At 49.4% G+C, this 27,226-nt stretch overlaps 1 protein-coding gene across 1 annotated transcript; it reads right to left on the bottom strand.

The window, feature by feature from the left end:
• Nucleotides 1-2,095: 2,095 nt before the first annotated feature.
• Nucleotides 2,096-23,960, bottom strand: LOC147113249 (glutathione S-transferase omega-1-like). The gene is made up of 6 exons (XM_085994136.1): nt 23,738-23,960; nt 20,939-21,047; nt 18,837-19,059; nt 12,128-12,229; nt 10,624-10,730; nt 2,096-7,533 (listed from the first exon to the last, which is right to left on the bottom strand). Exons 1-6 carry the CDS (start codon nt 23,760-23,762, stop codon nt 7,380-7,382), a joined length of 720 nt encoding a protein of 239 aa, XP_085850262.1. The 5' UTR covers nt 23,763-23,960; the 3' UTR covers nt 2,096-7,379.
• Between the last annotated feature and the right edge of the window lie 3,266 nt (nt 23,961-27,226).

Raw genomic sequence — 27,226 nt, 5'->3', positions numbered from 1 at the left:
AGATTAGCGTGCAAAATTAAGGCACATGGGATTGGGGGCAAGGTATTGACTTGGATAGAGAACTGGTTGGCGGACAGAAAGCAAAGAGTTGGAATAAACGGGTCGTTTTCCGAGTGGCAGGCAGTGACTAGTGGGGTACCGCAAGGATCGGTCCTAGGACCCCAGCTGTTCACAATATATATTCATGATCTGGACGAGGGAATTGGATGTAATATCTCCAAATTTGCAGATGACACAAAGCTGGGTGGGAGGGTATGCTGTGAAGAGGATGTCGTGAACCTCCAGTACGATTTGGACAGGTTCGGTGATTGGGCAGAAACATGGCAAATGCACTATAATGTGGATAAATGTGAGGTTATCCACTTTGGTGGCAAAAACAGGAAGGCAGATTATTATTTGAACGGCAATAGATTGGGAGAAGGGGAAGTGCAAAGAGACCTGGGTGTTCTTGTGCACCAGTCGCTGAAGGTAAGCATGCAGGTGCAGCAGGCGGTTAAGAAGGCAAATGGTATGTTGGCCTTCGTAGCAAGAGGGTTCGAGTACAGGAACAAGGATGTCTTGCTACAATTGTACAGGGCCTTGGTGAGACTACACCTTGAGTATTGTGTGCAGTTTTGGTTGCCTTACCTGAGGAAGGATGTTCTTGCCATGGAGGGAGTGCAGCAAAGATTCACCAGGCTGATACCTGGGATGGCAGGAATGACGTATGAGGAGAGATTGTGTCGATTGGGCTTATACTCGCTGGAGTTTAGAAGATTGAGAGGGGATCTCATTGAAACCTATAAAATTCTGTCAGGCCTGGACAGACTAGATGCAGGAAGGATGTTTCTGATGGTCGGGGAGTCCAGAACCAGGGGTCACAGTCTAAGGATAAGGGGTAAGCCATTTAGGACAGAAATGAGGAGGAATTTCTTCACCCAGAGAGTGGTGAACCTGTGGAATTCTCTACCACAGAGGGCGGTGGAGGCCAGTTCATTAAATATATTCAAGAAGGAGTTGGATATATTTCTTAAGGCTAAAGGGATCAAGGGATATGGGGAGAAGGCAGGGACAGGGTACTGAATTTGGATGATCAGCCATGATCTCATTGAATGGCGGAGCAGGCTCGAGGGGCCGAATGGCCTACTCCTGCTCCTATCTTCTATGTTTCTATGTTTCTATATGTAACAATGTGACGGACCAGTGCGACGGGCCAGTGTGACGGGCCAGTGTCACTGAACAGTGTGACGGAACAGTGTGACGGGCCAGTGTGACGGGCCAGTGTCACTGAACAGTGTGACGGAACAGTGTGACGGGACAGTGTGACGGGCCAGTGTCACTGAACAGTGTGACGGGACAGTGTGACGGGTCAATGTGCCGGGCCAATGTGACGGACCAATGTAACGGGCCAATGTGAGGGGCCAGTGTGACGGGCCAGTGTGACGGACCAATGTGAGGGACCAGTGTGACGGGCCAGTGTGACGGGACAGTGTGACGGGCCAGTGTCACTGAACAGTGTGACGGGACAGTGTGACGGGACAATGTAACGGGACCAGTGTAACGGGCCAATGTGAGGGACCAGTGTGACGGGCCAGTGTGCTTCCTACCCGCGAGCCAAGGTCGGGGAAGCAGCCTGTTCACGGCGGTGGGTAGCGGTGAGACCCAGGCTCTGCCATCCGCTGCTCACACCCAACTTGTGTCTGTGTCTTTTCCCTCTCGCTCTCCTCAAGGGAGCCAGGGCACCGAGACGGTTGAATTGCTGCGATTTCTCGAAAGAGGCACGAATGCAGCACATGTGGTTAAATGATGCACGGTTCCCGGCTCCACATAAAGATCCCACACACAGGCTCATCGCATCTGCCCGAGTGTCAATCACAGCCGCCACAACAACCCTGCAAACTACCTGAGTGAGTGCGACCAGCAGCCGCTCTGCAGCTCCACCGACTGCAAATCACCTTTAATTACACTGGCTTCATACAATTTGTAATTTTATTTTCTTTCTTTGAAACGACAGTGATGGGGGGTAATCAATAACTAATTAATATAGATTTACCCATTTACAATTCTCAAAGAAATCGCAAGTGACCCGGATTGGACTCACTAGGAACAAAACCACTTGTGTACAATTTGTGTTTTATTTTAAAGTTTCTGTGTTTCAGATACATTTTCAATTAAATCAAATAAAGGTTGAAGCGTGTAAGAGCGTAAGCGTAACTACTATTTTACTGAAAACGAAAAACACTGGTTGCCCCCGAGATATCAACGGAACAAAACATACATGCCACCGACTATAAGGGCCACACTACAATAATAAAGCAATGTAGAGATGTCATTCCAATCAGTCATTGTAACCTGACCCTAAACCTAACGCAGAGCCACACAGGTAGGATTTTTTAAAAGTTTTTTGTAAAGAGCTGTGACCTGTTAGAGGTTAAATGTGCCACTAATGAGCTTTGTAAACCGACTGTTAATCTATATTGGTTTATGTTTGAAAAAATAGCAACTCAGGATTTTTATACCAAATCCCTTGATTTTTAAGCGTTTGTCTCTTGATTTGTGAGACAGCGGGGTCGGCAATACTGCCCCCGACAGCAGCAACCTCAGGACAGCAAGTGCTGAACATTTACCAACTTCACCAACCTTCCCGTTAGGCTCAATCTCGGAGCTCAGGCTCAACCTCGGAGCTCAGGCTCACCAGGAATTATCAACGGGGCTTGTGAGCTTGGTCAGTGCTGAGATAGGTAAAGGTGAGAGCACAGGCACAGCACAGCGGCATCAGGGCACGGAGCGCGAGGGCAGAAGCGAACAGACAGACATTGAACAGGAAGCTGAAAATCCGAAAGAGGAACCGAAATGACTGGAAGACATTCAGCAGGTGAGGGAGGGTGTGTGGAGCGATCAGAGGAATGTGCAATGGCTCGTCAAAAGTGGAACGCTGGCTGAGAGAACAGTGATCGTGTTCAAATGGAAAAGAAACTTCAGCACTGCCTACTGACAATCGCAGTGAAGCCCCAGCATGGTTACATAACATAAGAAGTAGGAGGAGTAGGCCATACGGCCCCTCGGGCCTGCTCCGCCATTCAATAGGATCATGGCTGATCCGAACCTAGACTCACGCCCACATCCCTGCCCGCTCCCCATAACCCTTAATTCCCTTATCAGCTAGGAAACTGTCTATCTCCATTTTAAATGTATTTAATGTCGCAGCTTCCACAGCTCTCTGAAGTAGCACATGCCATAGTTCTGGCTAGAGTGGCCCCGGTGCAGGAGAATAGCTGTACTGGGCAGGGATCACATTGAGAAGAACACAAGAATTAGGAACAGGAGTCGGCCATTGGGCCCCTCGAACCTGCTCCACCATTCAATAAGATCATGGCTGATCATCGACCTCAACTCCACTTTCCCGCCCCATCCCCATATCCCTTGATTCCCCTAGAGTCCAAAAATCTATCGATCTCAGCCTTGAATATACTCAAGGACTCGGCATCCACAGCCCTCTGGGGCAGAGAATTCCAAAGATTCACAATCCTCTGAGTGAAGAAATTCCTCCTCATCTCAGTCTTAAATGGCCGACCCCTTATCCTGAGACTATGCCCCCTAGTTCTAGACTCTCCAGCCAGGGGAAACAACTGATCAGCATCTACCCTGTCAATCCCCCTCAGAATCCTGTATGTTTCATTGAGATTGATAGTGAAGTGAGCTGAGCTGCAGCAGTCTGCGTTGCTGGGCATGGGAAGAGCCACCAGTGGGAACAAACACAAGAAAAGGTTATTGCTAAACCTTTACAAATCACTGGTAAGGCTTCAGCTGGAGTATTGTGTCCAATTCTGGGCACCGCACTTTAGGAAGGATGTCAAGACCTTGGAGAGGGTGCAGAGGAGGTTGACTAGAATGGTACCAGGGATGGGGGACTTCAGTTATGTGGAGAGACTGGAGAAGCTGGGGTTGTTCTCCTTAGAGCGGAGAAGGTTAAGAGGAGATTTGATAGAGGTGTTCAAAATCATGAGGGGTTTTGATGGAGTAAATAAGGAGAAACTGTTTCCAGTGGTGTGGAAGGTCGGTAACCAGAGGACACAGAGTGAAGGTAATTGGCAAAAGAACCAGAGGAGATGAGATGAGGAGACACTATTCTACGCAGCGAGTTGTTGTGATCTGGAATGCGCTGCCTGAAAGGGCGGTGGAAGCAGATTCAATAATAACTTTCAAAAGGGAATTGGAGAAATACTTGCAGGGGTTTAAATTTGCAGAACTCTGGGGAAAGAGCAGGGGGCAGTGGGACTAATTGGAGAGCTCTACCAAAGATCCAGCACAGGCTCGATGGGCCGAATGGCCTCCTTCTGTGCTGTAACATTCTATGAGTCTATGACCAGGACCCCAATTCTAGAATAAAACACTGCAATGCTTAATCATTCCAAAGACTTTCAATTTTGGGAGCATAGTTACAGACACAACCTGTCAGAATTCTGACAAAAGGTCATCGAGCTGAAACGTTAACTCTGTTTCTCTCTCCACAGATGCTGCCTGACCTGCTGAGGGTCAGCCATGATCTCATTAAATGGCAGAGCAGGCTCGAGGGGCCGAATGGCCTACTCCTGCTCCTATCTTCTATGTTTCTATGTCTTGGATGGTGTCGAGCTTCTTGAGTGTTGTTGGAGCTGCACTCATCCAGGCAAGTGGAGAGTATTCTATCACACTCCTGACTTGTGTCTTGTAGATGGTGGAAAGGCTTTGGGGAGTCAGGAGGTGAGACACTCGCCACAATATACCCAGCCTCTGACCTGCTCTTGTTGCCACAGTATTTATGTGGCTGGTCCAGTTAAGTTTCTGGTCAATGGTGACCCCCAGGATATTGATGGGAGATTCAGTGATGGCAATGCCAAGGCAACTCGTCAAGGCTTCTTCGGCAGCACCTCCCAAACCCGCGACCTCTTCCACCTAGAAGGACAAGGGCAGCAGTCGCATGGGAACACCGCCACCTCCAAGTTCCCCTCCAAGTCACACACCATCCTGACTTAGAAGTATATCACTGATCCTTCATCGTTGCTGGGTCAAAATCTTGATGATTTGGACAGTTTGGGTGATTGGGCAGAAGCATGGCAGATGCAATATAATGTGGATAAATGTGAGGTTATCCACTTTGGTGGCAAAAGCAGGAAGGCAGATTATTATCTGAATGGCAATAGATTGGGAGAAGGGGAAGTGCAACGAGACCTGGGTGTCCTTGTGCACCAGTCGCTGAAGGTAAGCATGCAGGTGCAGCAGGCGGTTAAGAAGGCAAATGGTATGTTGGCCTTCGTAGCGAGAGGGTTTGAGTACAGGAACAAGGATGTCTTGCTGCAGTTGTACAGGGACTTGGTGAGACCACACCTTGAGTATTGTGTGCAGTTTTGGTCGCCTTATCGGAGGAAGGATATTCTTGCCATGGAAAGAGTTCAGCGAAGATTCACCAGGATACCTGGGATGGCAGGAATGACGTATGAGGAGAGATTGGGTCGATTGGGCTTGTACTCGCTGGAGTTTAGAAGAATGAGAGGGGATCGCATTGAAACTTATAAAATTCTGGCAGGACTGGACAGACTAGATGCAGGGAGGATGTTCCCGATGGTCGGGGAATACAGAACCAGGGGTCACAGTCTAAAGATAAGGGGTAGGCCTTTTAGGACAGAAATGAGGAGGAATTTCTTCACCCAGAGAGTGGTGAACCTGTGGAATTCTCTGCCACAGAAGGCAGTAGAGGCCAATTCATTAAATATATTCAAGAAGGAGTTGGATATATTTCTTAAGGCTAAAGGGATCAAGAGATATGGGGAGAAAGCAGGGACAGGGTACTGAATTTGGATGATCAGCCATGATCACATTGAATGGCGGAGCAGGCTAGAGGGGCCGAATGGCCAACTCCTGCTCCGATCTTCTATGTTTCCAGAATAGCACAGGGTACAAAGGAAGGCCGGGTATTTGTGCTCTCAGTGTGGTGACTGCCAAAGGGTTAAAATCCATCAGGGGAGGAAGTGATTACGTAGAAAGATATTCTGGTGACAGAGACTAGTGTCTACCTGCCCCAGTCCGGTCACAGCGGCCAAACAGCCAGAGGAATGTTGCTATCTTCAAACACAGGCAGTAAAGTATTTAGATAAAAACACACAAAGGGATTTGCTGAGTAATTCTGGGCTGTAAATCTATCAGATCCTGCTCACAAACAGCAGGCACACAGCCAAAATAAATCTTTCTGAAATCTTGAGTTTGCTAATTCAGCATCCAGTCGGACAGAATGGACTCTTTATAAACTCACTGATCTGCGATTGAATTTCCCCCTTTTCTGAGGTCTCTCAGAACACAAGTCGTCTCTCCCGGCCAGACAGCACAGACCCAATCAGCACAGACCCAATCAGCACAGACCCAGACAGCACAGACCCAGACAGCACAGACCCAGACAGCACAGACCCAGACAGCACAGACCCAGACAGCACAGACCCAGACAGCACAGACCCAATCAGCACAGACCCAATCAGCACAGACCCAGACAGCACAGACCCAATCAGCACAGACCCAGACAGCACAGACCCAGACAGCACAGACCCAATCAGCACAGACCCAATCAGCACAGACCCAGACAGCACAGACCCAGACAGCACAGACCCAGACAGCACAGACCCAGACAGCAGAGACCCAGACAGCACAGACCCAATCAGCACAGACCCAGACAGCACAGACCCAATCAGCACAGACCCAGACAGCACAGACCCAATCAGCACAGACCCAGACAGCACAGACCCAATCAGCACAGACCCAGACAGCACAGACCCAATCAGCACAGACCCAGACAGCACAGACCCAGACAGCACAGACCCAGACAGCACAGACCCAGACAGCACAGACCCAGACAGCACAGACCCAATCAGCACAGACCCAATCAGCACAGACCCAATCAGCACAGACCCAGACAGCACAGACCCAGACAGCACAGACCCAGACAGCACAGACCCAGACAGCACAGACCCAGGTCTCTGCTCCGCAAATAAAAAACAGGGAATGCTGGAAGCACGGAGCAGGCCCATCAACATCGGGAGGGAACGAGGCAGGTCAAAGACCAGTGAAGGCCCATTAACCTGCGCTGTTCTATTTCAGTTTTCCTGTTTCTATTTCAGGCTTCCAGACTTTGCGGGTTTCTTTTCTCTTTATCTCCAGGGTTAATCTAAAGTTTGATTAAATCAGGGGGCGAGGGAACAGTCGATGTGAATCCTGGGACAGTTTTATGTCAGAGCCTTGACGTCAGTGAGCGCACTGTGACGACGGGTGATAGTACAGCACAGTGTCTGATTGGAGAATGTGGTGTGATGGGAAGAGCAGGCACGGGCCTGTTCTGCTTGTTACTGTCCCAGCGAGTAGCCACGGAGCTGTGTTTAGGGGGTGTAGTCACAGGACTCAGGGTTACGCTGGGCATACAGCTCGTAGAAGCCTTTGTAGGCTTTGCTGTCACTGGCAGTTGCCTTGACGGCGGGATCTTGCTGCATGGCCTGGATCCAGTGCCTGAGGGCTGGGACGGGGTCCAGGAACCTGCACAAACAGGAAGAGAGAGTCAGTGAAAAGCGAGAGAAGTGAATCATTAACCAGCACGGGTCCTGAACAGATCCTAGCTCTGGGTTTTATACACACCCACCCCTCCACCGTTCCCCAGCCACTAGCAAGGCTCAAGCTCAGGCCTCAGCTGCTCTGTAACCGATCATTGAGAAACATCCATATATAGAATGTACAGCACGGAAACAGTCCGTGTCGGCCTTCACCCTCCACCTGAGCAAATAGTTCTAAACACACTTACCCACCCTGCTCCCATATCCCTTTATCGCCTTTTCCTTTATCCTCCTCTCCAATCTAATCTTCAATGTTGACACAGTTTCTGCCTCAATCACTAACCCTGGGAGTGAATTCCACAGCCTCACAACTCTGTGTATGAAGGAGTTTCTCCTGCCCTCTGTTCTAAATCTCTTACATTTAATCTTGTATTGTAGGAATGTCTAGTTCCTATCCAAAGACTGAGGTCCACTCAGCCGATCAAACAATACGAAGTTTAATGGAAACTAACAGGTTTAAACAAGTAACTACAGGAGAACATCGAGTGTAGGTCTGCTCAGTTCGGAGGCTCCACGAGGACTGCTCAGGCGGTCCCGTGGTTGACGTCATGACGTCATCACGTTCTTCCCGCCAGTGGGGGATCACGTGATGAACAGCATGACGTCATCGCGTTTACCCGCGCTGTTAAAGTAATCACGTTCTGTACAAGTAAACAGTATAAATAAAGATACAGACTCAGGCTGTAGCTAACATGTTGTTAAAGGGAATTATATACAAATGATCTGAGTCCTTTAGTGGCTCCGCCACAGTATCTTTGAGTCCTCGTCCCAGGCCCCTCGTGGGATGTGCACCAGTGACCCTTGAATGAACCACACCTCTCACGTGTTTTAGTCCAGGATGTTTTGGCAGTTATTAGTGACCAACTTCTAGTTCTAGCAGTCATTATTAACTGATCACTAGTTCTAGCAGTCATTATTAACTGATCACTAGTTCTAGCAGTCATGAGTGCCCGGTCACTAGGTGTTGTAGACTGCTTTGATCCTGTGCCGCAGGTACCGGTAACCAGGGTCCCTGTGTGGCTGATGCCCATCAGAACAGGTTAAAGAAGGAGACAGAGGCAGAACCCAGGCCTGGGTATGAGACTCAGTAATGTGTGGTATTTGCTGAACTATGGACTGGCCAGATGGACTCTCCCAGTCCTCTGTTATTGAAGCAGCTTCAAAAACACACAACGAGCAGCCAAAGGGTGGAAGTTACAAGCAGCGATGTTTCTCTATGAACATTAAACTCACCGGATCACACTCCTCGCTGCGGAATAAGTGGAGGAGTTTGATACAAGCCCCCCGTTAAACACTTGGGGGAGGGGATAGTTGGCTCGCACCCTTTGGGGCGCTAACTTCGCCAGGGCGCTACTGGAAGCGCTCCCCCTCCCTCTTGGGGCGCTCCCATGGAATATCGCGGCACCACGTGTGCCGACACCTAGGGCCGTGGTATTACAGGCCTTCCTCCACTGATTAAAGGGGAGGGGACTAGCACAGCACGCACCGGGGCCCTGCTGGCCCACCGGGGAGCGGGGTGTCAGCAAAAGAGCCCGGCACTCAAGAGGAGTGCCGGACTGACCGATCGCGGCCAGCACCCCGCAGCAGGAGGCCAGAGGGGGCAGGTGCTGGCAAGCGGCCCCCAAAAAAATGGCCCTTTAATTATCGCCGCCCAGGCCACATAAACGCCCCCCTGACCCTGTCGGACATAGCGTCCAGCGGCAGGTCAGGGGGCGCGAGTGAAATCTGCAGCCGGGGCGTGAGCGGGACGTATGCACACGACGATGACGTCATCGCCGGAGGCGCGATGCCACGAGGCGCTACCGGCTACTGCCACCGCTAACCTCCCGCTGAATTTCACGGCGCCGGCCCACGGGGCGCTAACAGGAGGCGCAAAGCAACCAAATCTTTCCCCCTTGGACAGTAAGGTCACGGACAGTCATTTCTCACTCGCTGGATTGTCCTGTTGGGATTATGTGGGGCTGGAGTTTTGGGAAGGGCTGTTCCCAGCGCTGGTGTCTCATTGAGGAATAAATCAGAAATCAGAACACTGAGCTCTGTGAGAATCTGCAACTTGAGAGATCTGGGAATTACTGAGACAGGGATTGAATGGTTCCGAGTGTCTGGAGGCTCCCCAGTACCACTGGCCAGGACAGGCACGTGAGCATTGCTTTAAAGTCATTCTTGTCTCGATCGTTAAGGGTGAGGCTTCCTCCTTTTACAAAAGTGTTATTTATGCCCTTCCTGCATCTAAGTTTTGTCCTGTTGTGTAGCTGGGTGACCTCCTCCCTGATCCCACTGCACTGGGAGAGCCCTCCCTAAACCCCCCAACACTGACCCTCTCCTCCCCCCACCCCACCCAGGCACAGCACGGGTTAGATACAGAGTAAAGCTCCCTCTGCACTGTCCGATCAAACACTCCCAGGGCAGGTACAGCACAGGTTAGATACAGAGTAAAGCTCCCTCTACACTGTCCCATCAAACACTCCCAGGGCAGGTACAACATGGGTTAGATACAGAGTAAAGCTCCCTCTACACTGTCCCGTCAAACACTCCCAGGGCAGGTACAGCACGGGTTAGATACAGAGTAAAGCTCGCTCTACACTGCCCCACCAAACACTCCCAGGGCAGGTACAGCACGGGTTAGATACAGAGTAAAGCTCCCTCTACACTGCCCCACCAAACACTCCCAGGGCAGGTACAGCACGGGTTAGATACAGAGTAAAGCTCGCTCTACACTGCCCCACCAAACACTCCCAGGGCAGGTACAGCATGGGTTAGATACAGAGGAAAGCTCCCTCTGCAATGTCCCATCAAACACTCCCAGGGCAGGTACAGCACGGGTTAGATACAGAGTAAAGCTCCCTCTACACTGTCCCATCAAACACTCCCAGGGCAGGTACAGCACGGGTTGAGTAAAGCTCCCATCAAACACTCTGGGGTGGATTTGACCCATGTTGCAGTAGTGAAAGGCTAGTGTCTGACCAATGCCACCACCCACTCTCTCATTAATGTCATTTTAATTTTCCTCACTCACTTGCTCAACGAGAGGGACTCCAGGCGCTCGAACCACGGCCACAGCATGTAGTCGATCATCATCACTGAGTCACCACCGAAAAATGGAGTCTTTGGCCTGGCTAAATGCTGCAACAAACCAGAGGTCAGGACAGCGCAGGCAAGAGTGCTACTCCAGGACTACACACACAAGGAGAATTGGAATGGGACAAGACCAGTGAGTCTTTCCATGTGACTATGCACAGCCTCCACCGCCAGAACCTCTCATATTTCAACCCCGTAGACGGTGAGTCAGGGCAGGTAAATCATCGACCCAATAATGGAGCAAGTCTCCAGGGCATGAGGCAACCATTCCAATCCCCAGTGCTGAGCCCCTGGCCACTCACCTTCCCGAGGAAACAAGGAAATATGTCATGAGGAAAGGCTGTCAATCCAGCTGCTACCACAGACTCTGTCCAAAGCAGCCCATCGCAGATTCTATCCACCCATTCACTCTCCTGAGCAAAGGTTCCTGTTTCCCAGAGATAGTCAAGAAAAACACCCAAATATTCATCAATCCTCACATCTCCATTGTCCAACCTTGGGCTGCTGCCCGCTGCTTCCCACAGTCAGGATTTATTTCTGTAATAATGCGTCGAATTCTTAGAATAAGGCATTTTTCTCCCTCCTCTCTCTGCTGCCTACATTCTCTGTACCACACTGTACTGCCTCCTCTCTCTGCTGCCTACATTCTCTGTACCACACTGTACTGCCTCCTCTCTCTGCTGCCTACATTCTCTGTACCACACTGTACTGCCTCCTCTCTCGGCCATTTCCTCAGTGATGAAATTGGATTGTACTACTCCAGACTGGAACACAAAATCCAGGCTGACACTCCCAGTGCCAATGCTGAGGGAGTGCTGCACTGTCAGAGGTGCTGTCTTTCGGATGAGACGTTAAACCGAGGCCCGTCTGACCTCTCGGGTGGATGTCGAAGATCCCATGGCCACTATTCAAAGAAGAGCAGGGGAGTTCTCCCCGGTGTTTTGGGGTCAATATTTATCACTCAACCCACATCACTAAATCAGATTATCGGGTCATTATCACATTACTGTTTGTGGGAGCTTGCTGTGCATAAATTGGCTGCCGTGTTTCCTACATTACAACAGTGACTACACTTCAAAGGTACTTCATTGGCTGTGAAGCACTTTGGGACGTCCCGAGGTGGTGAAAGGCGCTATAAAAATACAAGTCTTTCTTCTCATTGATATTTAAATTCTACATATCGTCCCGTCAGTGTGGCAGCTTGGCTCAGTGGGTGCGAAGTTGTCTCCGAGCTCAGGTGTTTGTCAGAAGTGACATTAAAGGGAGATCCCGTTTGCCTGTTCCACTAGTTCAGGGGAACATTAAAGATCCCACGGCAATACTCGCAGAGCCAGTCTCTGCCCCCAATCCCCACACTACCACAATGCACTGTTTGCCCAGTTCCTGCTCCCCAGCCCCACGCCCAGTGTGTTATTACCGTGTTTCCCAGATTCCCCCTTTACCTGTTCGAAGTTGTTGAGCTGAGCCTGGAATTCCTCCTCCATTTTAGACGTATCCTCGGATTTTCTCTTTCCCATCGGAATCTTGTACACGTAACCTTGTAGCTGGTGACAGAACAGGTGGAGACATTAACGACGGGTGCTGGAGCACTGTACACCTCGCTGCAGGAGGTCGCTCAGTGCTGAAGTAACATTTAGTATCACGGCTCAGCATACTGTCCACACATACCTGCTCACCAGCACTGTTTAAAACCAGAGTTTCAATGAATGCGTGGAGCAGGCTGCGTGCTGTCTGTACAAGCAGCTTTTACAATCATCAACTGCAAAGTTCAAGATGACTCAGTGGGTAGCACTCTCGCCTCGGAATCAAGAAGGTCGTGGGTTCAACTCGCACGCCAGAGACTTGAGCACACAATCCAGGCTGACTGACTACTGAGGGAGTGCTGCGCTGTCGGAGGTGCCGTCCATCAGATGAGACGTTAAACTGAGTCTGCCTCTCAGGCAGAAGATCCCATGGCACTATTTCAAAGAAGGGCAGCGGAATTTTCCCCCAGTGTCCTGACCAATATTTATGCCTCAACCAACATCAATAAAACAGAGTCAGCTCGTGGCTGCTTGTGGGATCTTGCTGTTCACAAATTGGCTGCTGCGTTTGCCTACAAAACACAAGTGACTAAAAGTCTTTTTTTAGCTGGGAAGCACTTTGGGATTGATGCGCCATCAATTACTCCAAAGACTGAGGTTAAGCGAGTAACAACCAGGCTTTTATTAACTAAAGAATGAAGGTCTAGTCTCGAGTGGTCGACCCGTCCAGAATACCAAGGGACTGGGAGGTAGTCACTTATATACCTGGAATAGTGGGAGGAGTCAGCCGAGGCATGTCCAGACCTGTACCTATTGGAATACACATACAGACACAGACAGGTATAACAGTGGTTTACCACAGGGATGTCCTGACTTTTTTTGTTTTAATTTGTTCCTGGGATGTGAGCGTCGCTGACAATGCCAGCATTTCTTGCCCATCCCTAATTGCCCTTGAGAAGGTGGTGGTGAGCCGCCTTCTTGAACCGCTGCAGTCCGTGTGGTGAAGGTGCTCCCACAGTGCTGTTAGGGAGGGAGTTCCAGGAATTTGACCCAGCGACGATTGAAGGACTCCCCCTTCGCCCTCCTCCCACACTGAGTGCATTAATCCAGTGGATGGCTCCATCATACAATCAGGAGGGGCTGAGACTTCACCGACGCTCTATGCCGAGCGAACTGGGGGTGGTCCTGGGCTGGTGGGGGTGGGCGATGGGATTCACCCTGGGGCCCTGCTTCTAACCATTATCCAGTGACTCGTACTGGAAGTGTGTGTGTGGATGTTGCAGGAGGACAGGGACGATGAAGGATTGGCGATATATATACACAAATAAACTCTAAAGCCTGCACATCTGCCAATGCACTTTATTATGGTTATGTTTATGTTAATGTATTACAAGCCAAATGTATGTTGAATGTTTAAATGTCTTAATCCAAATGTACACTCTCGGGAGCCGCAAGCCTACATTTCGTTGTACTGCACTTGTGCACTAACAATGACAATAAAAGTTGATTTGATTTGATTTGAAGTCAGGATGGTGTGTGACTTGGAGGGGAACTTGGAGGTGGTGGTGTTCCCATGCACCTGCTGCCCTTGTGCATCTAGGTGGAAGAGGTCGTGGGTTTGGGAGGTGCTGTCAAAGAAGCCTTGGCGAGTTGCTGCAGTGCATCTTGTAGATGGTACACAATGCAGCCACGGTGCGCTGGTGGTGGAGGGAGTGAATGTTTAAGGTGGTGGATGGGGTGCCAATCAAATGGGCTGCTTTGTCCTGGATGGTGTCGAGCTTTTTGAGTGTTGTTGGAGTTGCAACTCATCCAGGCAAGTGGAGAGTATTCCATCACACTCCTGAGTTGTGCCTTGTAGATGGTGGAAAGGTTTTGGGGAGTCAGGAGGTGAGACACTCACCACAGAATACCTAGCCTCTGACCTGCTCTTGTTACAACAGTATTTATGTGGCCGGTCCAGTTCAGTTTCTGGTTAATGGTGATCCCCAGGATGTTGATGGTGGGGGATTCGGCGATGGTAATGCCGTTGAATGTCAAGGGGCGGTGGTTAGACTCTCGCTTGCTGGAGATAGTCATTGCCTGGCACTTCTGTGATGCGAATGTTACCTGCCACTTACCAGCCCAAGCCTGAATGTCATCCAGGTCTTGTTGCATGTGGGCATGGACTGCTTCATTATCTGAGGAGTTGTGAATGGCGCTGAACACTGTGCAATCATCAGTGAACATCCCCATGACCTTATGATGGAGGAAAGGTCATTGATGAAGCAACTGAAGATGGTTGGGCCTAGGACACTGACTTGATTTACTTGTGCAGCGATGTCCTGGGGCTGAGATGATTGGCCTCCAACAACAACAACTTGTATTTATACAGCACCTTTAACGTAGCAAAACATCCCAAGGGGCTTCACAGGAGTATTATAAGACAAAAAATTGACACAGAGCCACATAAGGATAAATTAGGGCTGATGACCAAAAGCTTGGTCAAAGAGGTAGGTTTTAAGGAGCGTCTTAAAGGAGGAAAGAGAGGTAGCGAGGTGGAGAGGTTTAGGGAGGGAATTCCAGAGCTTAGGGCCCAGGCAACAGAAGGCACGGCCACCAAAGGTTGAGCGATTATAATCAGGGATGCTCAAGAGGGCAGAATTAGAGGAGCGCACATATCTCGGGGGGTTGTGCGGCTGAAGGAGATTACAGAGATAGGAAGGGGCGAGGCCATGGAGGGATTTGAAAACAAGGATGTGAATTTTGAAATCAAGGCGCTGCTTAAGCGGGAGCCGATGCAAGTTAGCAAGCACAAGGGAGATGGGTGAACGGGACTTAGTGCAATTACCACCCCGTCAGGCTACTCTCAATCATCAGCAAAGTGCACTAACACTGTCGATGACACCTTCCATCACTTTGCTGATGATTGAGAGTAGCCTGACGGGGTGGTAATTGGCCGGATTGGATTTGTCCCGCCTTTTGTGGACAGGACATACCTGGGCAGTTTTCCACAACGCAGGTAGATGCCAGTGTTGTAGCTGGAACAGCTTGGCTAGAGGCGCGGCTAGTTCTGGAGCACAAGTCTTCAGCACGACAGCGAGATGTTGTCGGGGCCCATAGCCTTTGCTGTATCCAGTGCGCTCAGCCATTTCTTGATAGCATGTGGAGTGAATCGAATTGGTTGAAGACTGGCTTCTGTGATGGTGGGGACCTCAGGAGGAGATCAACATGGACCATCCACTTGGCACTTCTGGCTGAAGATGGTTGCAAATTCCAGTGAGTGGAGAAACCCGAATTTATGAAAGGGAAATTGTGTTTGACGAATCTGTTAGAGTTTTTTGAGGTTATAACCAGTAGAATACTTAAGGGGCAACCAGTGGATGTGGTGTATTTGGATTTTCAGAAGGCATTCGATAAGGTGCCACACAAGAGGTTATTAAACAAAATTAGGGCTCCTGGGATTGGGGGTAATATACTAGCATGGATTGAGGATTGGTTAACGGACAGAAAATGGTCAAAATCCTGGAACTCCCTCCCTAACAGCACTGTGGGAGTACCTTCACCACACGGACTGCAGCGGTTCAAGAAGGCGGCTCACCACCACCTTCTCAAGAGCAACTAGGGATGGGCAATAAATGCTGGCCTTGCCAGCGACGCCCACATCCCATAAACAAATTTTAAAAAACAGAGTAGGAATCATTTTCAGGTTGTCAGGCTGGAACTCGTGGGGTACCGCAAGGATCAGTGCTTGGGCTCCAGCTATTCACAATCTACATCAATGATTTGGATGAGGGAACCAAATGTAATATAACCAAGTTTGCAGATGATACAAAGATGGGTGGGAACGTAAGTTGTGAGGAGGATGCAAGGAGGCTTGATCAGCCATGGTCAGCCATGATCTTATGGAATGGCGGAGCAGGCTCGAGCGACTGAATGGCCGACTCCTGCTCCTATTTCTTATGTTCTTATGTTCCTAAACTGACCAGGGATGTTGTGCTGGAGATGAAAGTTATGGGATCTATCTCAGGATGATGTAGCGTGACAATCCACCAATAGAGAGACGAGGGCCCAGCTACAGGAAGGACCCGAGCTGGATAAAGGTTGCACTGTGACCTCAGCCAGTGGTAGAAGTGTGGAACTCTCCCCCACAAAAAGCAGTAGGTGCCAGCTCAATGAATAATTGTAACTCTGAGGTCGATTGATATTTGTTAGTCAAGGGATAGGGAGCCGAGACGGGTGGATGGAGTTAGGATACAGATCGGCCATGATCTCATTGAATAGTGGGACAGGCTCAAGGGGCTGAATGGCCTCCTCCTGTTCCTCTGTTCCGTGTAACTGGTCTCAGTGTGTCTGGGCTAGGGAAGGGTTAGAAGAAATGTTTCTTGCTGGAGGTCGCAGGTGTGTGGCCATCAGCTCAGGACAGGACCAGGCAAAGTCTCCCATGGTCAAATACTCTGCCAACATTCAGGGGCCAGACTGCGAGGTGAAGAATGGCCACACGTGAGGTAGCAGAGGGCGGGCAGTGGGGGGAAACCCTTACCCAGCATGGACTGAGCATCTTTCACCAGTGAGAAAGGTGCAGGAGTGGAGCTGTCCACCTGCTGGAGACATTGGCCATCTCCCTCACTTCCTGCCAGCTTCATCCGTTCACATTACATTTTGCCTCTCTCCTTTGGACCTGTTATCTCCCCCATTGGGCTTTCCACTGCCTTATTGCGATGCTCTTTGTAAATCACCCAGCACTATTTTAAAAATTCCATCCCCAGTTGTTAAACTCATCGCCTGCTCTTTGTATCAATACCCAACATTTCAACTGGCCAGCACTGGCCGTCGTTCTCTCCTCCCTTCTGTGTTCTGATCAATTGAAATTTATAAAATTCTAACAGGACTAAACAGACTAGATGCAGGAAGGGTGTTCCCGATGGTCGGGGAGTCCAGAACCAGGGGTCACAGTCTAAAGATAAGGGGTAAGCCATTTAGGACAGAGACGAGGAGGAATTTCTTCACCCAGAGAGTGGTGAACCTGTGGAATTCTCTACCACAGAAGAGAGTAGAGGCCAATTCATTAAATATATTCAAGAAGGAGTTGGATATATTTCTTAAAGCTAAAGGGATCAAGGGATATGGGGAGAAAGCAGGGACAGGGTACTGAATTTGGATGATCAGCCATGATCTCATTGAATGGCGGAGCAGGCTCGAGGGGCCGAATGGCCTACTCCTGCTCCTATCTTCTATGTTTCTATGTTTCTAATCTTAAAGAGGCATCGCCTACCTTCCTCTCTCAGTTCCGACCAAGGTTCTTGTAAGGAGGCATGGGTGAGAAAGGGTTAAGAGCGAGGATACTGACTCCAGCACACAGTGGACTAGCAATGAGTTTAGACCAATTTTGAAGCACCAAGTGAGAACGATCCCAGCACCAGAAGACACCGGAATCGCTGGATGAAAGAAGTGCACGGTCTATCGAGTTCACCTTCTACCATCCTGGTGGTCACATGATACAACAAGAATGGAGCTGTTGACTGATCACAGCAATCAATCTCAATCAATGGGCTGGATATTGTGAATGGAGGCGAGTTGGAGGCGGGACAGCTGCTTGTCGTGTCAATGTCCCGCCTCCACCCTCGCCTGACCAACCAGAGGGATTGTCCCCTGATTGAGATTGTTAAGCCCGCCCTGCTGGCTCAGCAGGCCAATTAGGGAGGAAGTCACTGACAGAGCACATCAACATCAGACGTGCTATCTGTCAAGACTTCTTGAAAGAAGAAATGTCAGCATTTGGCAGCTCTGCGAAGCTGTCAAACACTGACATTCTCTTTAGTTTGATGAGTCCTTGTGTTCTGGACTCATCAAACCTTTCAACTTTGTAAATTTCACATGGCTGTTGGGTCAGAGGATCCAACAACCAGTCTGTGAAATTGACAAGGAGGATGTCGGCTCTCCCGATCCGTCGCAGCTGAAGGCTGTAGGAAGAAAACAAGGTAAGTGAACATTTTTTAAAACTTATCACTCACCTTACATACTTACCACTCCACACTTGCACCCATCACTCACCTCTACACCTTACTTCCAGGTGCCTCCGACCGCTGCAGACCTCCTCCACGTCTCCTCCAACCTGGCGGGGTTCTCCGAGGTCGGGAAGCCTTCACCTGTGAAGGTAAATTGGCACTAATCCTTTTTTCTGCCTGTGAACTACCTGTTAACAGGCAGTTAAAAGGATTAAATGCCTTTCCCACCTCCAGGAAACGGGACCCGAAGCAGCACATCTTCCCGCCTCCTGGCAAAAGGGCACGGAGGCGGGATGGGGCGGGTTTGCTATCCGCCCCCACTTTCTCCTAATTTACCAGCTGTCCCGCCTCCATGCCTGCCTCCTCGAGGCTTGGAAAATCCAGCCCAATGAGTCTACAACAGAAACATTTTCTGGGCTATGGGGAAAGAGAAAGGAATGGGATTAATTAAGTAAATCTTTCAAAGAGCCGGCACAGGCATGATGGGCTGAATGACCTCCTTCTGTGCTGCTTGATTCTATGATCTGACTGAAGGGTATTGGCCCCTTTACCCTCCCCCAACCCCCCCCCCACACCCCGATTCCACCCATGGCTGAATGGCCTGCCACACACAGTCTAATAAATGCATCCGCTCCCTGTGGTACCTTATTGAAATGTTCCAACAGCATCTTCTGTTTGGCCTTCTCGTAGGGCTCTGTGGGCAGGAGCCGTCTCGCAGGGTAGCTCTCATCCAGAAACTCGCACGTGATTGCAGACTCGTAGATCAGCTGACTCTGGCGGGTCTCTAATACTGGCACCAAACCAAGGGGATTCTTCTCAAAGAACCAATCAGGCTTGTTCAACAGATTGATGTTGACTGTTTCATACCTTAAAGAGAATGGATTTGGAGTTGAAGGCCCAAAACCATCAAAAGATGCACACAACTGGATTGCCAAACTGGGGAAAGAATGCATCATGCAAGCATTCAGTGTAAGCACGACCGCTTCAATCAGGCAAAACCAGGAATAAACATCACTGGACACACTTTATGGGTCCAGATATTTACAGTGAGAAACTGGTGCTTATTAACTGGGCCAGAGCAAGGCTTCCTGGCCATCAGAGCATGACCACAAGCTATGGTCTTTAAGCTGTTAATAAAGCTGATTGTGTATTTAAAATTTTCATCCTTGTTTTCAAATTCCTCCATGGCCTCGCCCCTCGCTATCTCTGTAAATTCCTCCAGCCCTACAAGCCTACGAGATCTCTGCGCTCCTTTCTGGCATCTAACCTAACTCTTTCTCATTTTTTAGTCTATTCATTCTTGGGATTGTGGGCGTCGCTGGCAAGGCCGGCATTTTTTGCCCATCCCTAGTTGACCTGAGGTCTCGGGGAGGGAGGTGCTGTTGAAGTAAACTTGGCGAGTTGCGCAGTGCATCCCGTAGACAGTGCATACTGCAGCCACGGACTGCGGTGGGGGAGGGGTGGATACCGAGTCCAGGGGCAGGGCCATCAATCAAGGGAACGGCTCTGCCCTGGATGGTGGCAAGCTTCTCGAGTGTTGTTGCGGCTGCTCCCCTCCAGGTGAGTGGTGAATATTCCAGCATACTCCTGACTTGAGCCTTGCAGATGGTGCAAATGATTTTGAGGGGTCGGGCAAGCAACTCATCACAGAGACCCCAGCCTCCACCTGCTCGTGTAGCCATGGTATTGATATGGCTGGTCCATTAGGCTTCCAGTCACCGGTGACCCTCAGGATGTTAATTGTGGAGGACTCGGCATGGTACAACGCCTCAATTTTAAACTTCTCATCCTTGTTTTCAAATCGCTCCATGGGCCTCGCCCTTCCCTATCTCTGTAACCTCCTCTAGCCCTACGACCCTCCGAGGTCTCTGCACTCCTCCAATTCGGGTCTCTTGCTCATCCCCAATTTTCTTCGCTCCACCATTGGCGGTCGTGCCTTCAGCTGCCTCGGCCCTAAGCTCTGGAATTCCCCCCTTAGACCTCTCTACCTGTCTCTCCTCCCTTAAGTCGCTCCTTAAAACCTATCTCTGGGACCTCACCTGTTCTAATATCTTCTTATGTGGCTCGGTGTCACACATTGTTTGATAACGTTCCTGTGAAGCTCCTGTGCCAAGCAATGCGCCACCTCAGCCTAAGCTTGGAGCTTGTCCAGGTCCTGCTCCTAGCTGGCACGGGCTGTTACATTATCGGAGGAGTTATGGATGGAGCCGAACAACGTGGAATCATCAGTGAGCAACCCCACTCTTGACCCTATGATGGAGAAACTGAAGATGTTTAGACTAAGGACACTGCTTAAGGGCCAGGTAATTGCATGAATTCACTAGGTTCCAGGCTCTGCAAGTTGGGAAGGTCATAATATACTAACGAGGAAAGATTCCAGATTAATTTCCCTCTATCCAGGCTCCCTTGAGGATTCAGAGAGTAGCCGAGCCATATTTGGGCAAAGGTAGTGTGGTCATGGTACTGGATTAGTTCGGGACACTGATTGCTGTCTAAGTATGACCTCCCACATTGATAAGGGTGTCTGTTTGCAGTGTTACCTGGAGCCCAATAGAAAGAATCCCAGCCCCCAGTAACAGGTCCACCCATCTGGGTCCCATTAATGGGCCAGGTTGGTGGGACAATCCAAGGTGGTCTGGAGAGCTGCAGACTAGCTGGGCTCAGGACTGGGATCAGTGAGTCTGCAAGACTGTGGCAAGTACCCCCGCATTACCTCAGACAGAGCTTTGAGAAACGTTCATCTTACTTGATTCCCTTGGCTTCAAGGACCAGGCGAGTGCGGTGGACAAAAGGACAGAATTTCATGCCATACAGACGTATCATTCCCTCAGGCACAGGGCCTGGGGCAGGGCTTCCTGTGAAAGGAGGGGCAAACAATTATTTGTCAGGAGAAAATGGACATTAAACTTGAAACATCCAGGGATAGTGCAACAAATAGTGAGGAAACTGGCATAGCACTGGGGCACTGGGCAACACCTGTGAACCCAGAGTCTGGGCGGCCATGGGTTACCGAGCAGGGTGGAGACCGGTAATGGAACCAGGATCAGCAGCAAGTGAGCTGTGCCGTGATACGCAGCACGGATTTGTTAAAGGACAGTCGGGTTTGACTGACATGATTTGAGCTATTTGATGAAGTAATGGAGGGGGTTGATGAGGGTAGTGTGGTTGATGTTGTGCATATGGACTTTCAAAAGGCGTTTGATAAAGTACCACATAATAGACTAGTGAGCAAAATTAAAGCTCATGGGGTTAAAGGAGCAGTGGCTGCATGGATACAAAATCAGCTAAGAGACAGAAACTAGGCAGTAGCGGTGAAGGGCTGTTTTTCAGACTGGAGGGAAGTGTACAGTGGTGTTCCCCAGGGTCAGGCTAGGGACCACTGCTCTTTTTGATATATATTAATGACTTATACTTAGGTACACAGGCCATCATTTCAAAGTTTGCAGATGACACGAAACTCGGAAATGAGCCTGATGGTAACAGACTGCAGGGGGACAGAGACAGACTGGTGGAATGGGCAGACACATGAGAGATGTAATTTAACGCAGGGAAGTGTGAAATGATACTTTTTGGTAGGAAGAACGAGGAGAGGCAATATAAACTGAAGGGTACAATCCTAAAGGGGGTGCAGGAACGGAGAGACCTGGGGGTGGATGTACACAAATCGCTGAAGGTAGCAGGACAAGTTGGTGTGGCTGTTAAAAAAATACACTGTAGGAGTCTACGTACTCCTAGCAAAAAATACTGAACTCGGAGAGGTTCAACAGAAAAGGTTTAATTGTTGAGGCTGCATGCTGAACACAAAATGGAGTCAGAGACTACACAAAGTACGACTGCCTTTCATCAGTGCACAGCTTCGACTGCTCCTCCCCCCGCTCTGGGCTTAACTATGTTGCAGATCGAGTTTCTTAAAGGTGTGATCCTTCTTAAAGGCATGACGCCTGATTTATAGTCTACGGACCAGAAAGCGGATCGTGTCCTTTCTGTGATCGGTACGCCACAACACGACCCTTTGCTTTATAAACAGGGGCATGGAGTACAAAATCAAGGAAGTTACACTTTATAAATCACTGGTTAGGCCTCAGCTGGAGGATTGTGTCCAATTCTGGGCACCACACTTTAAGAAGGATGTCAAGGCCTTGGAGAGGGTGCAGAGGAGATTGACTAGAATGGTTCCAGGGATGGGGGACTTCAGTTATGTGGAGGGACTGGAGAAACTGGGATTGTTCTCCTTAGAACAGGGAAGGTTAATATAAGAACATAAGAAATAGGAGCAGGAGGAAGCCATTCGGCCCTTCGAGCCTGCTCTGCCATTCAATAAGATCATGGCTGATCTTCTATCTCAACTCCATAGAGGTGTTCAAAATCATGAAGGGTTTTGATCGAGTAAATAAGGAGAAACTGTTTCCAGTGGCAGGAGGGTCGGTGACCAGAGGACACAGAGTGAAGGGAATTGGCAAAAGAACCAGAGGGGAGATGTTGTGATCTGGATCGTGCTGCCTGAAAGGGCGGTGGTAACAGGTTCAACAGTAACTTTCAAAAGAGAATTGAATAAATACTTGAGGCTAGGGGGAAAGAGCAGAGAAGTGGGACTGATTGGAGAGCTCTACCAAAGAGCTGGCACGGGCACGATGGGCCGAATGGCCTCCTTCTGTGCTGTAAGATTCTTCAAAATGGAGTGTGGATTACTCAGAGCGAGATCAGAGTGCTGGGCAAAAAACACTGGAACTATCACCAACTGCAAGATACATCACACAAACACAAGGGTGAGGGCACACACAAACAGACAGGGCGACAGGGCAGGAAGAGAGACAGACTGGGCAGATGAACACACACACACACTCTCACACACAGTTGAATAGACGTGCAGCGGGATGGGGACAAATGGGGAGAATGAGTCAGAGACAGACACACATACACAGACAGACCGAGAGAGAGAAACAGGGACAGACACGGCAGATCAAGTGGGTCTCACGCACACAGAGAGACAGTCATCTGCACAGACTGACAGAGGGTGATACACACAGGGGGACAGGGAGAGGGAGACAGATAGACTGGAAAGGTTAAATGAAGGTCACACACTCGCTCTCACGCTCTCTCACACTCAAACTCTCTCACACGCACTCTCCCTCTCTCACACACACACTCACTCTCTCAAATACTCACTCTCACACTCACACAAACTCACTCACACTCAAACTCTCTCACGCACTCACTCACACAGTCTCTCTCTCACACACACACACTCAAACTCTCTCAATCACACTCACTCACACTCACACAAACTCACTCACACACACACACTCAAACTCTCACACACACTCTCTCTCTCTCACACGCACTCACTCCCTCTCAAATACTCTCACACACAGTTGAATCGACGTGCAGAGGGACGGGGACAAATGGAGAGAATGAGTCAGAGACAGACCGAGAGAGAGACACACACACAGACAGACAGACCGAGAGAGAGACACATAAGATATTGACTGAGAGGCAGAGAGGGTCTCTCCCTCACTCACACTCAGCCAGTTGTTGACTCCTTTACCTTTCGCCAGTGCTCTTGCAGACATGGCCCTGGACTGTGATCAGTTTCGACAACTTCAGAGACGAGTAACGGAGAGAAGTCGACTGCAGACTGAGCCACTCCCACCTCCAAGAGCCGTAAGCCGACCCGGAAATACCAGTCAGAGCAGTCCAGCCCACATCAGTGTGGTAATCAAGATTAATCTCCAGTCTGACTCGCTGTCACAATATTGGTAACAGAAAATCTCCTGAAACTGTGGCCCAAACTAAACTAGGAGGCACAGGATATCATTGGGGCGACGGGAAGAAGCTGCAAGGGGAATATTGAGAATGTCAGTAAATGTCAGGTGGTACAGTTTAGTTAAAAGTATTAATTATAGTTTGAATATACTTAATAATAAATGCCGTGACAGACTGACAGATTTTAGTCCCGTCTGTACATAGGGGAAATGATGAGAGGTTTCAATGAACCGGAACTAATCATTGTAACAGCTGGGTGCTGTGGAAGAGCAGAGGGATTTGTGGGTTCAGGTTCTTTCTTTTATTCATTCCTGGAATGTGGGCATCGCTGGCAAGGCCAGCATTTATTGCCCATCCCTAGTTGCCCTTGAGAAGGTGGTGGTGAGCCGCCTTCTGGAACCGCTGCAGTCCGTGTGGTGAAGGTACTCCCACAATGCTGTTAGGGAGGGAGTTCCAGGATTTTGACCCAGCGACGATGAAGGATCGACGATATACTTCCAAGTCAGGATGGTGTGTGACTTGGAGGGGAACTTGGAGGTGGTGGTGTTTCCATGCGCCTGCTGCCCTTGTCCTTCTAGGTGGAAGGGGTAATGGGTTTTGTAAAGTCTGTGAGTTGTTTAGTTAATTCATACACAGACTACCAGAGTAACTTAAAACAGGACTTTACTATTCGAAGGTCAGGGCGAATCTGCCCAATAATTCCTGACACAGCACTTATATACCGGTGTGGTCACCGTCGGTATTACAGTATACAGAAGCCAACAAGTAGTGCAACACCTAAAGTAGTTCTCTTAAAGGTGGACGGTTACATACAATAGTTCTCTTAAAGGTAGACGGGTACATACACTACAATCCTCCCTTTTTAGCTTACAACATACTGATTCCCCATTAAACATACATTATAACATATATACAACTTTATGCAAGACAGTTCACAGATTCAGTCTCTCTGGAGGTTTCCGGACTCTGTCCGGATAACGCCTCGGTGGTGTCGTAACTCCCGGCGGGGTAGTAGGTGCTTCTGGCAAGGTCAATTCAGCTTGAAGGACAGTGTCAGGTTCATCTGATTCCAGTATTACCAGATCGGAGGTAGGTGTTCTGGGTATCTCTGTCTCAACATTAACCGTGTAAGGTGGTGGAGTAGGTTGGCCATTTGTGGCTGACCCTATGATCTGGTCAACATGGCGCCTTATTATACTGTCCCCAATGTCCACCGTATACATCAACGGCCCTAGCCTTTTTCCAATAGTTCCAGGCTGCCATTTCTCGGTACGGTAGTCCCGGGCCAAAACTTGTTGACCTATCTGAAAAGATCTAGTTGGCCTTTCATTCATGCCCTGGAATTGCCGGTTCTCTACGTCCCTTCTGACGTTTGGCTTAAGCAAATCCAGCCGGCATCTTAGTCGTCTATTAAAAAACATCATGGCGGGAGTTTGATTTGTGACCGCATGTGTTGCATTCCTGTACGCCCACAAGAAGCTATCCACCTTATGTTGTAAGTTAATGGCTTCATTACCCATGGCCTTTATGGCCTTCTTGAAGGTCTGGACAAACCTTTCAGCCAATCCATTGGAGGCGGGATGGTATGGGGCTGACGTGTAGTGCTTAACCCCATTGCTCTTTAAGAATTTCTTGAATTCTTCGGACACAAATTGCGGTCCATTATCAGAACAGATCTGTTCCGGCAGCCCATTCCTAGCAAACATGGTCCTTAACACTGTGATGGTTTTTTCCGTGGTGGTGGTGGACATCTTTATTACCTCCGGCCATTTGGAGTGTGCATCCACCGCTATTAGAAACATTGAGACCATAAATGGACCAGCAAAGTCGATGTGTACCCTTTGCCAAGGAGATGAGGGCCACTCCCATGGATGCAGAGGAGCCTGTGGTGGCGCGTTTTGGACCTTCTGGCATCCTAGACAGCTCTTAGTGATTTCTTCGATGTCCCTGTCAATGCCTGGCCACCACACAAACGCTCTTGCTAGGTTCTTCATTTTCACTCCACCCAGATGTCCCTCGTGCAGCTCCTTTAACACCTTCTGTTGAAGTTTGGGTGGAATCACCACTCTAGATCCACACATCAGGGTTCCTCGACACACTGACAGCTGTTCTTTTCTCTGCGAAAATGCTGGCAGCGTTGGTTCGCCCTGTGCTGGCCATCCCTCCACCGTTAAATCATAGACTCGTGAGAGAGTCGGGTCATTTCTTGTTTCGTTTTCAATCATCGAATTTGTTACTGGTAGACATTCCACTATGGATGAGTGGAACATCTCTACCGGGTCCACTGTAGTCGCTTCTTCTACTATCGGCAATGGCAAGCGCGATAACCCATCAGCATTTCCATGCTGTTTGGACCTTTTGTATTCGATGTCATATTGGTGTGCCCCAAGTAACACGGACCACCTCTGTAACCTTTGCGCTGTCATGGTGGAAACGGCCTTGTTAGGGTTGAATATGGACACCAACGGCTGGTGGTCTGTCAGTAATGTGAACTTCTTGCCCTGCAGGTAATGATTGAATTTCTTTACGCCCCACACAAGGCTGAGGGCCTCCCTATCTATTTGAGCATAATTTCGCTCCGCGGAGGTCAATGATCGGGACGCGAATGCCACTGGCCTTTCCGAGCCATTTGGTAACTTGTGTGAAAGTACTGCTCCAATTCCATAGGGGGAAGCATCACAAGCTAGACGAAGAGGTAACGTTGGGTTGAAATGAGCCAACACTTCTTCAGAGGTAATCAACGCCTTGCTTCTGCGAAAGGCCTTTTTACATTCCTCACTCCACTTCCATGGTACTTCTTTCCGCAACAGAGCATTCAGCAGATGCAGCACCGTGGATAGATTCGGCAGAAACTTGTGATAATAATTAATCAACCCCAAGAATGATCTTAACTGTGATACGTTTTCCAGAGCGGGGGCCTTCACGACAGCTTCTATCTTGTCAGGTGACTTGTGCAGCCCCTCTCGGTCAATGACATGACCGCAGTACGAGATCCGTTTTTGGAAGAACTCACATTTCTTGCGATTAACTCGAAGGCCATATTCCTTCAACCTAGTGAGCACCAGTTTCAAATTTGTGAGGTGTTCTTCCTCGTCTTCTCCCGTAATCAGGATATCGTCTAAGTAACACTGCGTGCTTGGAATTCCTTGTAATACCTGCTCCATGGCCCTCTGCCAAATTGCTGGAGCCGAAGCTACCCCAAAAAACAGTCTATTATAACGATACAAGCCTCTGTGTGTGTTGATGGTGAGGTACTGACGCGACTCTTCCT

Source organism: Somniosus microcephalus, chromosome 8 (genome assembly GCF_052327205.1).
Source record: "Somniosus microcephalus isolate GS21.2 chromosome 8, FLI_Smic_1.0, whole genome shotgun sequence".
NCBI lineage: Eukaryota > Metazoa > Chordata > Chondrichthyes > Squaliformes > Somniosidae > Somniosus > Somniosus microcephalus.
The sequence above is the reverse complement of the archived record's forward strand: the minus strand, read 5'-3'. Positions and strand labels throughout refer to the sequence as shown.

Excerpts from the sequence above, each read along its gene's own strand:
- LOC147113249 (XM_085994136.1), bottom strand. The coding sequence starts at position 23,762 with ATGTCTGCAAGAGCACTGGCGAAAG. Across the intron at positions 19,060-20,938 it reads CTTGAAGCCAAGGGAATCAA|GTATGAAACAGTCAACATCA; the intron begins GTAAGATGAACG and ends ATTCTCTTTAAG. Across the intron at positions 10,731-12,127 it reads AGCTCAACAACTTCGAACAG|CATTTAGCCAGGCCAAAGAC; the intron begins GTAAAGGGGGAA and ends GGTTTGTTGCAG.